Source organism: Thunnus thynnus, chromosome 12 (genome assembly GCF_963924715.1).
Source record: "Thunnus thynnus chromosome 12, fThuThy2.1, whole genome shotgun sequence".
NCBI classification, from domain to species: Eukaryota; Metazoa; Chordata; class Actinopteri; order Scombriformes; family Scombridae; genus Thunnus; species Thunnus thynnus.
Window position 1 is genome coordinate 24,219,886 of NC_089528.1, and position 17,000 is coordinate 24,236,885.

General features: G+C 38.1%; 1 protein-coding gene across 1 annotated transcript in view; it reads right to left on the bottom strand.

Moving 5' to 3' along the window:
• The window catches only part of ak5 (adenylate kinase 5), a 99,474-nt gene that overhangs the window by 77,096 nt on the left and 5,378 nt on the right, over positions 1 to 17,000 (bottom strand). The window contains exons 4-5 of the mRNA XM_067606472.1: positions 14,945 to 15,117; positions 6,246 to 6,359 (exon numbers count right to left, since the gene is read on the bottom strand). Coding sequence (XP_067462573.1) covers positions 6,246 to 6,359; positions 14,945 to 15,117 — 287 coding nt within the window. The remainder of the gene's footprint in view (positions 1 to 6,245; positions 6,360 to 14,944; positions 15,118 to 17,000) is intronic.

Here is a 17,000-nt window from a genome sequence, read left to right on the forward strand (position 1 = left end):
AACAGCTAGCATAAGTGTTGGGGTCAACTCCACCCTCTCATCCAAATATGGTCACTTCTGGCTCCAAAAATCTAAGATGGTGACTGTCAAAATGAGAGTCCACAAACCAATGGGTGACGTCACGATGGCTACGTCCATTATTTTATACAGTCTATGGGATAAACTCACTGCTGCAGGGTGAGCAAGCCTTGTGAAACAACTTTGGCATAGTGGCTATAAATGGTGTGCAGGGCGTGTGATGCTTGGAAGCCAAGACACATCCATGGACTTACACATGAATCAGTCCCTACAGGAATTCATGGTCTGCAAAGTTTCACCATTTGTCAAATCCTCATAATCCCCCCCCCCCCCAAAATTAATTAAAAATCACCTCGTTCATTTTTTCTACATAAACATAATCTAAGTGAGAATCACTTCTACAAACCAAAGTCAAATAACAAATGCTAAGAGGTGAGGAGGACATTTATCTGATCTGATTTTATTACAACCTACAGTTTGGATTTTCTATATTCAACAGAGACCTGGCTCAGGTCCAGTGACGTTAATTACATGTTTTTTAATTCCCCCAGACTCATTGGTCGTGGAGGTGGCTTTGCTGTGGCTTTTAAAAATCATTTGAGCTGTAGCCTCATCTCAGTGGAGAAACCTTCTGGCTTTGAAGTGCTGATGTTCAAAGTCAGTTGTGATGTATGTCCCCTGTCTGATGTATTATTTATTGTCCCCCTAAACCCACCAGTGTCTTCTCATCTGTTTTATCTGATTTTATTTCCTTTGTTGTTCTTAACTATGACAAAATATTATTGGTTGGAGATGTTAATATTCACGTGGACTACCCCACTCATAGTTTTGCTTGAATTTTTAAGTATTTATGAATCTTTTAACCTGAAACAACATGTATCACATCCCACACATGAACAAGGCCACACTCATGATTTAGCTTTCGCTGTGGGTTTATCTGTTAACTCCCTCACCTTTAAAGATTTTGTCTCTGATTAGAAAACTGTCTTGTTCGATATTGCCCTTCAAGTCGCTGCTCCTTCATCAACAGTTCACTCTTGCATCCTTAATGAGAGACCTGCTGATAATTTTTCCTCTGCTTTCTGTGCTCAGTGTAGCAGCTTAACTCAGTTTTATGATGTAAACGACCTGGTTGATCAGTTTAATGTTTTATGTTCATCAGTTTTAGATTGCATCGTTCCCATTAGGGAAGGTCGAAGCGCCAATCAAATCCATCACCTTGGGTAAGTGAGGATACTCGCCAACTAAAATGAAAATGTAGAGGAGCAGAATAAAGGTGGAAGAAACGTAACCAATAAGTTCACCTCCTTCATATGAGAGAGCTATTGTCTTCTTACAATTTATTAATAAAAAAGAGACTTACATATTTTACAAACCTTGTAGCTGCAAAAAAGTATATCTAGAGATCTGTTTAGCACCATTGATCGACTTGTAAACCCTGCTCCTTCAACTGTTTCGGCCTCCTCTGTTGAAGATTGTGATAAGTTCTTAGCTTATTTTGTTGAGAAGGTTAAGGGTATCAAAGCCTCTATAACACCCCCTATCTCATGTATAACTTCTCCAGATGCCTCCAACACATTGTTGAGTGAATTTACCCCTATTTCCCTGAATAATCTGCTTGATACTGTGTCACACATGCACTTATCCTCTTGTGGCCTTGACACTCTACCCCCCAGATGGTGGAGGGTAGAGAGAGATTAGAAGTCATTGCCCCTTGTCTTTTCACTATTGTAAATGAGTCTCTGTCCTCCAATTTGTTCCCAGACTATTTCAAACAAGCCTGTGTTCAGAACCTTTTAAAGAAACCTGGCCTTGATCCAACACTCCCTCATAATTACAGACCAATCTCTAAATTACCCATTGTCTCAAAAATTGTTGAAAAGGTTGTTGCTAAAGAACTACTGGAAATAGTGGAAGCTAATGACATTTATGACCCATTTCAATCTGGTTTTCACCAGCCACATAGTACTGAAACTGCTCTGCTACAAGTCACTAACGATATGCTTATGAATGCAGATTCTGGTCATCACTCCATTTTAGCATTGTTGTTGATCATATCATCTTACTGGATAGACTAAAGCACTGGGTCGGCATAGATAGATCTTACATAGAGATCTTTCAATGTGGCTCATATGTCGTGTGAGGTTCCACAAGGTTCAATCCTTGGTCCTGTCTCGTTCAGCTTGTATATACTCCCCCTTTGTCATATTATTCATCAGTTTAAAATTGTTGCCTACCTCTGTTATGCAGATGACACCCAGCTTTATGTAATATTCAAATCAGACGAGCTTAAAAATCTAGATACTCTACACTGTTGCCTTACTGCTATCAAAGATTGGATATCACTGATTTTTTTACTGCTGAATACAGACAAAACAAAAATCTTGGTCATTGGCCCAGACCAAGTTTCAAAGAGTATTAGTCTAAACTTCAGGCATTTAGCAAGGAATATAAAACCAGTTGCTAGAAATCTTGGTGTTGTGTTCTAAAATTGGAAATTGGTTCAGTCTTGTTTTTTACAACTCAGAAACATTGCCAAAGTCAGTTCAGCATTGTCTAAGAACATTGTAGAGCAAATCATCCATGCTTTTATCTCTTCCTGCCTGGATTACTGTAACTCCATATTTTCTTGTTTAAGCAAGTCTGCAATCGCTCGACTTCAACTGGTTCAGAATCCGGCAGTCAGGCTTTTGACAAACACTAAACAAAGAAAGCATATTACCCCCATTCTGGCCGACTTACTTTGACTTCCTGTACACTTCAGAATTCAGTTTAAGATCCTCCTGATTACATTCAAAGCCCTGCATGGCATGATAACCTCTTATATTTCTGAATTTATAATGCAATACTCTGCACCAAGATTACTCAGATTCTGACCAGTTGCTCTTAAATGTCCCAAAGTTCAGGCTCAAAACTAAGGGAGACTGTGCTTTTTACTGTTTTAGCCCCAACATTATGGAATTGCCTCCCCCTCACTGTCAGGTCAGCTGAGTTGGTACCACATTTGAAAAAACCCCTTAAAAACCCACTTGTGTAGGTTGGTGTTTTTATGAGTTTGCAATTCCTATTAGTTTTTTTTGTCTTGTTTTGTTTATTTATATTGCTTTTATGGTTGAGTGTCTGTTTCCATTTTATAAATTTTATTTTTTACTTGTTGTTTTCATGCTGTATACTAATATGCATTTTTATTATCAACTGTGAAGCACTTTGGAAATGCTGTTTTGAAAAGTACCATATAAATAAAGTTTACTTACTTATCCCCTGACTTTGCCTTCTCAGGACGTACTTGTCCCCAGGGTGTTTCTCGTCTTGACTCCAAAATGTTCCAAACTGAAACATTTCTAATATAATGCCTAAAACTTAATATCTGGTTTATGAAGCAGCTCTACACAGCATAAAAAGAAGAATGAAGATTACTTTTATAGATTTGATTAAAAAATGGTTATAGAAGCACATTCAACTTCCAAGCTAAGATCCTTAAGAGATTTCTCAACTCATCTTAACTCTCACAAGAATTTATTTCCACTGACATCATAAATTATCAAAAAATTTTAAGGCTTACTTTAATAGTACAGAAATTTATTGCAAAATAACACAAAGTGTTGCACATTTTTTGGAATTGCCACTGCCTATTCAGTCATTTTGGGCTACAATAATCAAAAAAACAATCCTGGAAGAACTGAACTTCAAAGAAAACATGAGCTTCACGCACATTTATAAACAACTTGATATTACGCAAACTAAAAAAAATATTATTTATAATAATAATTTTCTTGCAAAATATTCTTGTGTATAGTAATCCACCTCCTGTGATTTGGCCACAGCTAAAATAACATCTGGAACAATGAGTTTAGTTACTGTGGAGCAGGACAAATATTTTATTTCCTATCACCTCCTGTACTATTATCCCTGATGTCCTTCCCTATTGTTCCCTGTCAGGCAGCTAAAATGACCAGATTACAAGGTCTGTCTTTATTTTCACTGACCCAGACAGACCCCGACTCGTTCCACAACCACTCTAAAAGTCAATGAGTGCTCATTTAAAAGATGATACATTTTAAGTGAGTTTAAAGAGCATCAATTCTTCTAAAAGCAATTGACCGTTGTGCCACAATTAGCCACTCAACTGGATAAATTTCTATTAGAGTGCCACTGCTTAGATAAAAAAGCCACTGCTGTATGTTTAATAAAACAGCTGTAGTAAAAAAAACATTTGGAGATTTGTTGGTTTATCATTTATCCTCCATGCATTGCTAATTTACAAAGATGTTGATGTTTTCAGTGGATTTCTGGGATCGAAAAACTTTCCACGGAGGTTTTCTCTGGCAACACTGGCAGGTAATGCTTTGGAAACAGGTCAAACTATCCGGGACGACAGCTGCCAGGTATTTCAAGGTAAGTTGTGCTCAAGGACATTTGAGTTGGACAGATGCTTAACGACACATGAGCCGGTCTGCCAGTCAAGGGGTAGAGTCCTTGTTCAATGTGTCACAACCTGCACATTTCAGGAACACTGAGCATTGACTGGGCAGTGAAATGGAAAGCATTTCACTGGTGTATAGCTGATCAGCTGCTGAAACATGTTGATTTAAGGCAATTTAAGAATGAACAGTGCGCAGTCAGTATCAGCGATGATATAAATATTACATGATCAAATGATCAAACAGTCAAACTGATATTGTAAGCACATTGGTTGGCTGATTTATAGCTCATATTTCATATGCAAATAAAAAATCTGGTTCAAAACACCATACAGTCTATCATTGAGAAAAAATATCATTAAATATCTGGAAAAACTAGCTCTCAAGCACTTTAATGTCAAAGACCCACTTTAGGTTACTGACCTGACGAAATATTGCTTCAAAAATGCTGAAAGTAGCTATATCTGCCTCCGGAGATTATATTTGTTATTTTTAAACTTAAATAGAAATTTTAATAATTAAAATGACGTCTACTCCTCTTCACTCATTAAAATCCAGAATCTATGACTATACAGTAGAAATATTTTTGATTTCAAAAGTTTGACTGCTGAACACAAGATGTTTCCTACTTCACTGAGTCCATTCTCAGTGTCAAGTTTCCACATCACACTTGTGGAAGTTGTATATTGGACCACGATTGGCTCCAAACTAGTTGCGATGACACAAATCAATGCCTGTAGGTACACGACTAAAACTTAGATTTAACCTGAGAAAGAGAAGCTTTCCACCTTTAGCAGATGATGCAGATGCACATACATCATTATGTACAGTGAAGCTCAAACATCCAAATGAAGGAACAAGAAGAAAAACAAATTTTTAACTGGAGGCAGACTTTAACTTGTCATATGCCCTGACAGTGACCTCTAGATGCTGGAGAAGCAGTCTCTGATATCAAATATGCCAAACCCTCGGTAGTTTGACTCAAACCCCCCCAAGCAACCAACACTAGTATCCTCAGATCTCATCACTGATGCCATTGGAGATCATATCAAAGAGATAACAACTCCAGTGTATGACGCGCAGCAACTCATTTACATATTTGGCTTGTAGCAGGTGACTCGTTCAAAAGCTCTTTGTGAGTGTTGGACTCCATTTTTGCTGCATCTACGTCACAAAATAACCACAGTGACTCTGAAACTTGTGTGGATGCCAAAACAAAACCTGTGGCTGTTTTTCACATCACTGTGTCTTTCCTAAACCTCTATTTAGGGTGGTTTCACTCTTGGATCAATTGGAGAGGTTTTCTGTATATGAGGCAGTTTCCTATGAGTGTTTAGTGCATTTGGTGAAGTTGTTATCTAACTCGGGTGTTGCGGGTCCAGCACAAATTGGTGGTCAACTCTCATGTTGTCCCACATAATCTGCACTAAATATGAAAGCCAACTGCTCCAAATGCTGTTGAACAACATATTTGTCTAAATGACAGTAATTATGGCAGGAGGACAGGATGTTGTGGTAAGTAAACAAGATGGAGTGAAATTTGGTGTTAGGAAAGGTCAAAACTCTTTAAAACTCTGAAATACTCATATATGTAAGCAAGTAAATGAAAAGCAGCTCTCTATGTTTGCAGCACTCAACGGTCTCCCTATTGATCCTGAGTTCTCACGTGTGAGAAACACGCGGTAATGATTGAAAATACAAACCTAAGTAGGGACTCAAGCATCTGGATCAAGTGTGAAACCTCCATCAGAAGCAATCTTCACCAATGGATTACTGCAGGTAAATTAAATCTTGATAGAAACTCACCTGGTCCTCAAAGGACAAGGCCTGTCCAACGTCACGAGGGAACCCGTCTATGACGATACCATTGGCCTCTGGGATCTTCATGATCTTCTGCTTGATCTCGGTTATTGTGGTCTCCTGGAAAACGAACATGAGCATGATTTATTTATAATCATCATTACTCAGTTACTACAGTTTGTGTGCAAATGTCAAAAGAGCAACAAGCAAGATTTCTACTCTCTGGTAAACAATTAGCATATCTGCAGGGAGTTGATTGTTGAGTTATTTGTATTGATTAAAAAATCCAATTAGCCAGATGATGCGACGTACGCTTGCACACAATGACTGGTGTGACTGTAGCTACAAATTATAAAGTGAAAAAAGTTTAGAGTTGTAATTATAATTTGCTTTTTCCATCAAGAGAATGAAGGACGAGATTAGTTCTGTTGATGTAATTGCTATTCGCAGTAGAGATCCATCAAGGACATAAATTGGTTACAACCACTTGAACATTAATAATGAGAAGGTGATACAGAGCCATAAATAAGGTGAATGGAGAACTATGACAGCACAGCGAGGTTTCACAATACCATTGATCTATTTATCCAATTGTACTTTAATATTGTACTCTGAATGCAGCAAAACGACTGTCTTGAGGGCACTTGAGGCCGGAGAGTGCCAGCATCTTTCAGCATCACTTCCTCATGGCTGGAAGAGGTCAAAATGTTGGAATATATTTCTCCAGGCAGAATGCATCATATGATATGGCAGAGATACATGAGCAATGCTCCAATCTAAAAATAACATCTATGGCCGTGCCCAATGATGACTAACACAGACGTGTAATTTCCCTACACACACAGAATGTGAGCAGTGGCCCGGCAGACCATGCAGATTAAACCTAATCTAGATTCCATCGAACAGATTAATTTATATATGTAAGATAGAATGAGAAAAGCTAATCTAAGAAAAGCCCCCTGATCCACTGCATGGCTCAATGTCGGGGGGAATGCCAGACCCTCAGGAATGCCAGACATCAAGCAGTTGTCTCTGACTCCCATAGAAACAATCCACCTACAACTCAATAACAATTAGAGAGAGTCATCAATAAAGCTAGGGTCCAAAACTCCCTCTTTCATTTATTTGTTATCATTTCATTTCATCATTTGCTATACGTCAGTAGTTTGCTCTAAGGCGAGCAGTATATTGAGGTTTCAGACATATGAATCATCATTTTGCGTCATCACTGACAGGTGTAGTGTCCCACAGTTGTAATTTTCATATCTATCAAATACGTTGCACTGTGGTATTGTCAGCAGAAAGAATACTGTGTACTTTTTTCATTCAGTTGGGGGAATTATTATGGGGGGGATTCCTTTCACACTTGTGGCTCACTCTTAATAACGTCGTGGACAGTAAGTTCAGTTCCAGAAGAAAGAAAACTAAGAAAACTTCACTCAAAATCCCATTGATTTTTGCAGTGACGTAAATAACTAAAAACCCGGTGTTGGAACATAATCTTTCTCAAGAGTATGTGTTGTTGTTCACTCACACTTGAAAAAATTATTCTGAACACCTCTGGGACTAACAGCAATAATCGCTGAAGGTGGTAAGAAAGCTAGTAAAAAATATCTAAGTCCTCGAGCTGATCATAATAATGTTTAATAAAGTTTAATGTTTAATAGAATAATACAGTTTGAATGTCTGCGGGTCCATGACAACTGAGAAAACTCCATCTGTTGATAGAGTTGTAATTACAATTTGCTTTTCCATTAAGAGCATGAAAGAGGAGATTAGTTCTGTTGATGTTACTGCCATTCCCAGTAGAGATCCATCAACGACATAAATTGGTTAAAACCACTTGAACATTAATGATGAGAAGGTGATCCAGAGCCATAAATAAGGCAAATGGAAAACTGTGACAGCATATCAGGGGATTCACAATACAATTGATCTGTTTATCCAATTGTACTTTAACATCTCTGAATGCAACAAAACTACTGAGTGATACAATCGAAAGCTCTAGAACAAGTGAGTGCTCCTTGGGTTGACATTGTTTTGTTTCCAAGATCAAGAATGCACTGTGTGTGATTTTTATAGTATGTTGTTGATGATCACAAAGGAAATGGAGGAGCCACTAACAGCAAAAAAAAAAAAAAAAAAAAAAAGCTTGTTGCTGATTGTGGTGATACAGCTTCTTGGAAGATCTTGGCTAACATAAAAATAACACATCACATTTTTGACCTGACAAAGAGCCGAGTGGCTTGGAGTACGTACAAAAATCTTGGGAAAACATTTTGCTTTCTCTTTGTGAAGTTTAACTGGCAGTGTGTTTGCAAAATCGCAGTTGGATTGCCGTCTGTTTGTGCATGTACTGTATAATTTATTGTTATTACGAAAATGGTAGAGTACATTAACCATTAACTTCTGGTACTATTACTGCTATGATGACAATTAGTATATAGAGAATACTACAGTATATACTATTAGTATCTAGTATGGAACTGGTACACAGCTTTTGTTACATGGTGCTTTTCCTTAAAGGAAAAAAAGAAACAATAAGTAGACAAAAAATAGTGAGCAAGTGCTGAAACTCAAAAACAATATAATGGTTCTTTAGATGTTTTTTTTTAAAACAGCACTGGATCTTTCTGAGCCCATTTTTACATAAATATCTCTCCACAGTGTAAGGATACAACAGCGAAAGTGCTACCGGTCTTTAATTTTAGACCAGACTGTCAGACATCCAAGAGTCTTTTATGAGAAGGCCTGCGGGATTTCCAAGGGAACAGAAGTTCAGAAATATTCTGACTCATATGACCTTGCAGTGCATTATAGACAAACAGCAAGTTTTTCAAGTTGATTTGGAGGCTGTCTGAGAGTCAGTGAATTGATACTGAATGCTTGCTGCATTTTTAATCATTTGCAATACTGGAAGGGCTTCACAGCTGAGCACAGTTCATTACTCGAGGCTATTAAAAAACTCAGAGATGACATTTTTCACCCTTCTTAGAGGGAAATGTCTAACATTTAGAAATACAGTACTAGTCAAAAGTTTGGGCACACCTTCCCATTCTCATGAATGAGAAAGTGTGTCCAAAGTTTTGACTGGTACTGTATATATTTAAATGAATCTTTCCACATTTTGAGAAATATGCTTTTTAATTTTCTTGCTGAGAGTTATATAGATATCTATTAATTTTATATGAAGCTAGAGTCAGCAGTCGCTTAGCTCAGCATAAAGACTGGAAACAGGGAGAAGCAGCTATCCTGGATCTGTCCAAACATAACATATATAATAAAATATAATAATTCACCTAACAGCACCTCTAAGACTCACTAATAAACACTTCACATCTCTTTTGTTTAATCTCTACAAAAAATATAAGGCTGCAACCAACAAATGGAGCTTGGTGAAAGTTCAGTCAGGAAGACTATCTTTTACATGCCAGGCGTAGTTTTATTGCTTATACCGCTCCGTCATACTAATCTCTCATGCATGCTCACTCTATTTCCTAGCTGTTAATTCCCGGGGGTGTAGTTTGAGTTTCAGTTGTCACCAGCTGATCACACATTTTCATTGTTAGCCTATCATCTGGTTGCTGTCTTCTTAAATAACTCTCTCTCTCTCTCTGCATTAGTCTGGCATGCAGCTGTTATGTGTGACCTTCCACCTCCCCATCTCCGCCTAGTCTCCGCAGGATCATCAGTCCCATCAGTCCCATCAGTCCCATCAGTCCCATCACTTCATCAGCCATCAGTCTCATCCTAAGTCATCAACCACCACCACCACCAGTGTCTGGACTCTATGGGGGGGATCTATCTCGTGGCTGCTCAGGGATGATGTCCGAGTCCAAGCGCCAAAGACTTATGACTATCATTTCTATTTGAATAATAACCATTATCTTTTCTCCATTCACTTGTCTCTCCTGATTGAACTATTTTCATCTGCCAATTATTTCCTTGAATAATCGTTTAGTCTCTAAAACATCAGAAAACTGTGAAAAATGTTCATCCCAGTTTCCCAGACTCCAAAATAACATCATCAAATGTCTTGTTTTGTCTGATCGACAGTCAAAAACAAAAAGAGATTCAGTTTACCATCATTTACAGTAAAGAAGAAGCATCAAAGTGTCACATTTGAGAACCTGCAACCTGCAAGTGAAATTTGACATTGTGGCTTGAAAAATGACTGAAATGAGTAATTGATTATTAAAATAAAGTCAATCAGTGAATTGACTTATTGTTGCAGCTGTAAAGGAGAGCGAGGTGACAAGTTGTGGTGTTATGGGGGATTTTTTGGCGGGTTATTTCTTGGCCAGGTGCAGTGACTTCAGATCAGGCCTCCGGTGTTTATGCTAAGCTATGCTAACTGTCTCCTGGCTGTAGCTTCGTATGTAGCAAACAGATATGAGAGGAGTATCAATATTCCTATCAAAAATGTCCAACTATTCCTGTTGTCTGATTAATATACAATCAGTGTAAACACCTGCGTTTCTTGGATGGGCCTGTGATTGACTAACAATATTAATTACAAATTACAGCAGTTTCTTATTACTAATTACTTTTATAGGCAACTTTTTCAATTGATCATTGATGAAGCTATTTGTATCATAAAGTATAAAAGAATAACTTTGTAATGTTTACATAACTTCCTGCATCACTAAAGCTGTGAATCAGTAATATTGGTAAGACTTTATAATAGGGGATATTAACCTTAAGTAGGCATAATGCTCAACTAAAGCATGAATCATGAGCGTAATGCAGGATGCATCAAGTCATTAAGACTTTATGTGATTAGTTTACACTTAATAGTCAATTAATGAAAGTTAATTCACAGTTGCTTCATATATTAATTCAATCAATCAATCAATCGGTTTTTATTTATATAGTGCCAAATCACAACAAAAGTCATCTCAGGGCACTTTTCAGAGCAGGTCTAGACTGTACTCTTTAATTTACAGAAACCCAACAATTCCCCCATGAGCAAGCACTTGGTGACAGCGGTAAGGAAAAACTCCCCTTTAACGGGTAGAAACCTCAAGCAGAACCCGGCTCTTGGTGGTCGGCCATCTGCTTTGACTGGTTTGGTTGAGAGAGAGAAAGGAAGGGGAGGAGGTAGGGGGGGCAGTTTTTATATGCACAGTAACTGTGGGTATAAGATGATACAACGTGATCATGTACAATAAATCTGTCTAGTGTTGCTAGCTTGTAAACATGGCATAAAGACCATCGGGTCATGCAGCAACATGTACAGTAGATGTTTGCAAACCACTATCAGTTAGATAAAAGAAAAAAAAAAACTGTTCATAGAGGCTGATCAAATGCATGGGAATAAAATGCTCTTCAATATAACTAGAATTCAGCTAATTGTGTGGCATATCAATTAACCTAAAGTATGACGTAACTGTGAATTAACATTCATTAATTGACTATTAAACATAAACTAATCACATAAGGTCACAGTGACTTATACATCATACTTTCATTTATGCATTAAATCATCATGACTCATGCATTAGTTAAGCATTACATAAGTATATGAGTTGTTCCCTTAAGTTAAGTTACGTTAAGTTAAGTTAAGTTAAGTAAGTTAAGAGAGTTAAGTGTTAGTGTAATATTGTATGTAAATTCTGAAACAACTTGTACCAACACACAGTAATATGTCATTCAACACATAATGAAACAATATTTATACAAGCAATGCTTCCATCAGGGCTCCTTCTCATATACCAGAAGCATTTTCCCTTCTTCCTCAAACCAGAAGCAGAAACAACATTATGAAACCAAATTCTTATCGGCTTTGCTGAAATAATCATGGCAGGAAATTAAATGCCTAACAGCCACAAGTCACTACATCATATCCAATATGTCTGCAGCTTGGCCTACTTTTCTGTTTATCTCTTTGGTTCCTGGACTGACAACTGGTAAATAGCCAGAGGGGAGATGCAGTGCCATGCCAGGCATGCGAGGAGGGGATGATAAATGATGAGGTAGGCAGTTATTGAAGATAATTCATGAGGGGACACCTGCTAAGAACTGAAACAGGCAGTGGCTTGGTGTCCAGCCTTGTATCTCGCTGCATCATCAGTGCAACACGGTGCCAGTGATGACAGAAATGACCACCTTCTCAGGTGTTTTCATCATGTCAGTCAAAATGTGTCCAGACAGCCAGAATCAGTCACTCATTCGCTGTTTTATACCAGTTCATATCTAAGATAAAACCCTGATAGATGCCTTCATCTGAGGATCTTCAGGGGAAGTGATTTTTAGGACAGGAGGTCCTTACGGCAACCAAACCGATTGATTGATTGATTGGTTGGTTGAATTTATTTGACAATTTCATTTTAAAAACACCAGCTCTGCTATGACATTGAGTGCTTACATAAAAGGAAAAGTCAGAATTACACAATAAAGCCCAGAGGCTTATTTCCATTATGGTCCCTTTGGGGATGTGGGGTTGTGCAGGGGAGGGGTCAAGATGGTGGATTTGACATGGCAAGAATGACACAAAAACATTCATCAAAAACAATAATACATTAGACTCAGCAGGTTATTCACAGTATGACCAACATCAATCACTACGTCAGTGCTTTGTTGGACCATGCCAGGCCCTACTCGCCACTCAATTAATAAAACGAATTAAAAACTTAATATCAACATCACTTCACAGCCCCTTCAGCAGATTATATACAAGTCTGTCCATAATATTTAAAATAAATAAGCTACATCAGAAAACAAACCCAGAAAATAAAAACCTATTCTCAGCCATTATATCCTACTACGAATAACCTCGGAGCCAATTCTTAAGTGCCAGCTTGAAACCTCCTAAGCTGCTTATGATTTTAAGATTTCCTTTCAATCTCTTCCACAGACTTACTGCCATGAACAAAAAAAGTTTCCTTCCCCAGGTTACTCTTAAACCTGAGAGGAACAAAGTCAGCCGAACAGCCCCCAGTGGAATAGCTTTGAATATGCCTCACCTGGGTGAAATAATAAACTGATAACCAAAGTAGCATTAGTTACCTGCTATAGCCATTTATCTACACAAAGCCATGTGTGACGGTGTGTTATAAAACTGCACCAAAGCCAAAAGAGGGACGTGGATGGATGGGTAGAAGAATGCATAAAATATGAGGTTTTGGGTCTTTAAGCCAACAAGCTCAAATCCTGTATACTTTACATAAACACTGACAACATTTTAAAGCATATAATAAAGCTTTTATATTGAATTTCTTCCTTCTTGACAGCCTCTGGTTTCTTCTCGTTTTAGTAGACTATAAAAATGAACTAAGCAATGGGAAATTTCCATCACTGAGAAAACTTCCTGGTCTTTTTAGTTTGTCAAAATAATCTCAGATGCAAACATTTTGAAAAATGGAGCATAAAACTGGTTCAAGCAGAAGACTAAAGTCACAACCACTGGCTTGTTGTTCAGCTGCTTGGCTACCTGCTGACTAGTGACGTCCATCCCAACCTCCTCCTCATGTTCCAAAGTATTGTTGATTTAACTAAAATGAGCAGAGCAGAGTCTTTCCTTCCAAATCTAACTGTATAACAATTTGCTATTAATTTGCTATTTCCTGAAATAAATGCCTTTGACTGGACTTAGCACTGCAACGTCTGTGTTTAAGAGTCAGATGCTGAAAAATATTATTATAATATTACATTCATGCAGTGGTGGAAGAAGTATTCAGATCTTTACTTAAGTAAAAGTAGTGGTAGATCAAGGTACAAATACTTAATTACAAGTTATACAGTAGTCCTGCATTCAAAATTTTACGTGAGCACAGAGGTATTAGCAGCAACATGTGCCTAAAGTATCAAAAGTAAATATGTTGTAGCTGGTTGAAGTGAAGCTAATTATAACTACTTCATATACTATTGGGTAGGTTATTCTAAATGCATCATAGTTACTACAGTTGTCAAATGAATGTAAAGGAGTAAAAAGTACAATGTTTGTCACTGAAATGAAGTGGAGTAGAAGCATAAAATACCATAGCATTAAAAGGAATTGATCAAGTAAAGTATCTCAGGTACTTCATGGTCTTTTTATGTGATATATATCTTGCTGTTTGCCAGCTTGGTGTCAGTAGTGTGGTGAAGCGGTCTAAGCAATGGATCACTAAATCAAGTCTTTGCAGGTTGTTTATTTTACACCTACAGACACAATTGACCTGAAACAAGTGGCAGTCTGGATAAAAGGAAAGCAATTGAAAAAATTGTATGAATTTTAAAATAGTTGACAGTAACACATAGTTTATGTGGTTGGTAGTTAAAGGGCTTATACATGAAACATGAAAGCCTATTTGGTTATTTATATGATTGTGTTATGGTTTGCTTCTTCTTTTCTCCATGGATATGTGAAATATTCATTTTAATCAAGGAAACAATGTTAATTTCATGAAACTGGGAAGCGTAAGGGTGCAACCTTCTCGATCCAATGTCAGAATGAGCAAACAACCACAGGGGGTCTGTGCCCATTTTCTACTCAGGCGGAGTCATTATCTCGCAAAGAAGGATGCTAATAAGACGGATAAGCATCCCTCTCTCCAGCACGCTTGTGATATGGATACTGCTAATTAGTCCCTTGTTAAATGCACACTGTGATAATGACCTGAGAGTGACTGGACACACTCGGCGCTCATTCTTCCTCTTGTATTTTCCTCTGTTTCACAAACACACACCCCTCAACCCCCTCTGTTTCTCTGTTTCTTTACTACCTGTGGGGCCAGCTCTCCGTTGGTGATGATTTTAGCGATCAGGCTCCACTTTCTGTTGCTGGTGGCGTTGTGGATCATCTTCTTCCTCAGCAGCTCGCCCACGGACACGTACTGGAAGCCGTAGCGCTCTGCAATCTTCAGGCTCTGTGTTCCTTTGCCGCTGCCAGGGCCACCTAAGCACAGAGGGAGAGCTGTTGATGTTTTGGGGAGAGATTTTGTTGTGTGTGAGTGTGCAAATGTGTGTGTGTGTGAAATGTGTTTATGTGAGTGTGAAACATTATGTGTGTGGGTGTATTTGTGTAGGCGCATTTGTGTATTAGTGAGAGAAACCCAGAGAGATGTGAGACTTGGTGTGTGTATTTGCACATGTGTGAGAGGGTGTTTGTGACTGTGTGTGTCTCTCTGCATGACTGTGTATTACTGATTATGGGTGTTTTGCAAGTGTATGCGGGGGAGAAGGGCTTGTGAAGTTGGGAGGGGGGGGCAGATGAGAGAAACAGGTATGTGTGAACCTCCAACATTTTTCTAACAAATCCTCTTTTTTAAAAAATATTCTGACGGACAAAAGGATTTGCAGAGGAGCGACAACAAGAGAAGACAGACAAACACTTCAACAGATTGCCAATCAGTAATTCATCCAAAAGTAAGAAGTGCAAAAGTTAAAACCATATAGACTGGAAACTGTGGAAGTAAATTACCCATCTGTATAACCCGATTATTAACCTACGTATATGTGTGCCTGAGTGCTGCTCTGCTGTTAAACTACTATGTTTCATTCAAGGATTTCAGAGATGCTACTGTTACCATAGAAATGTCAACTGCTCCAAAATTGCTGCGGGTTGATAGCCAGGCCAGAGTGAAGTGAAATTAGATGGAGAATAAGCTGTGTTGGTAATTTATTCCATCATGGTCTCACTGTCAGAAATGATGAATGAGGGATAAGGAGAGCAGTGTGCACCCAAGTGAAGAAAATCATGACAAATCAGCAATCGCTAATATATTATTTGGTCAGATTTAGGGGGGAGGGAGGTGGTGTGAACTTCTCTCTCAATTTTTTGCTTCATTCTTCAACTACTTCTGTCATTTGTCGAATGTACACCTGAGTGCAACATCATGAGTGCCTCCAAGGAGAGATTGTCTGAAAGTGGGCACTATTATCCCCATTTGTACGACTCATTGTGTCACGCTCCTCTTTACGATAACAGACTTTTCAACACTGACTTCCTAATAGATATATTGTCGATACTTTTGTTTTTTTTCATATATGACCTACTTTGTTTGAAACCGAAACTTTTACGGTTAGGCCAAGATCAGGTTCATAGTTGCTTGGTGTGTGGAAAAACACAAAAAAAACAACAGCTGACATCTGTTGAATCTATTTCAGCTGATACATATCAGCAAAAAACTCCAAATAAACTGTTATCTGTTTGTATTTGGTATCACTGCCGAAAATGATGAGAAGGAAATTGAGGATGCCTCTCACAAAACATATTTCCCTTTTAAAGGAATAGTTCAAGCTTTTATGAAATAGGCTTCTTCGCTTGCCAAGAGTTAGAGAGTTAGCTTAGTATAAAGGTCTAAAGTTGAATATTCAGTTATATTTAAAGCTGCTGGAACAGTAGGTGTTTTTTAACAAAAGTCAGGCTAGCTGTTTCCCCCAGCTCCCAGTCTTTATGCTAAGCTAAGCTAACAAGTGCCTTGCTGTATCTTAAAATTTAATGGACTGATATGAGTGGTATAAATCTCTAACTCTTGGCAAGACAGCTCATCCATGACAGGTCGACATCATAGCAACACTAAGCACAGGTGCAAGTAATAACATTAATGATTTATGTGTCACAGTAAGCATATGAGCCAGTATGCACACTACTAGTTTTACCGTAAAGCTGACCTAAATGCTAAGCAGCCAGGAAGAAAAGTCTTAAGATTGAACAAAATATTCTTGTGCCAGTGTAAATTAGAAAGAGATGTGGAGGAGGTTTTTATGTAATGACAGGGGGAAAGTTTTGTGCTAGAGAGAGGGGGGGGGGGATCAGAAAGATGCTCTAATATGTAT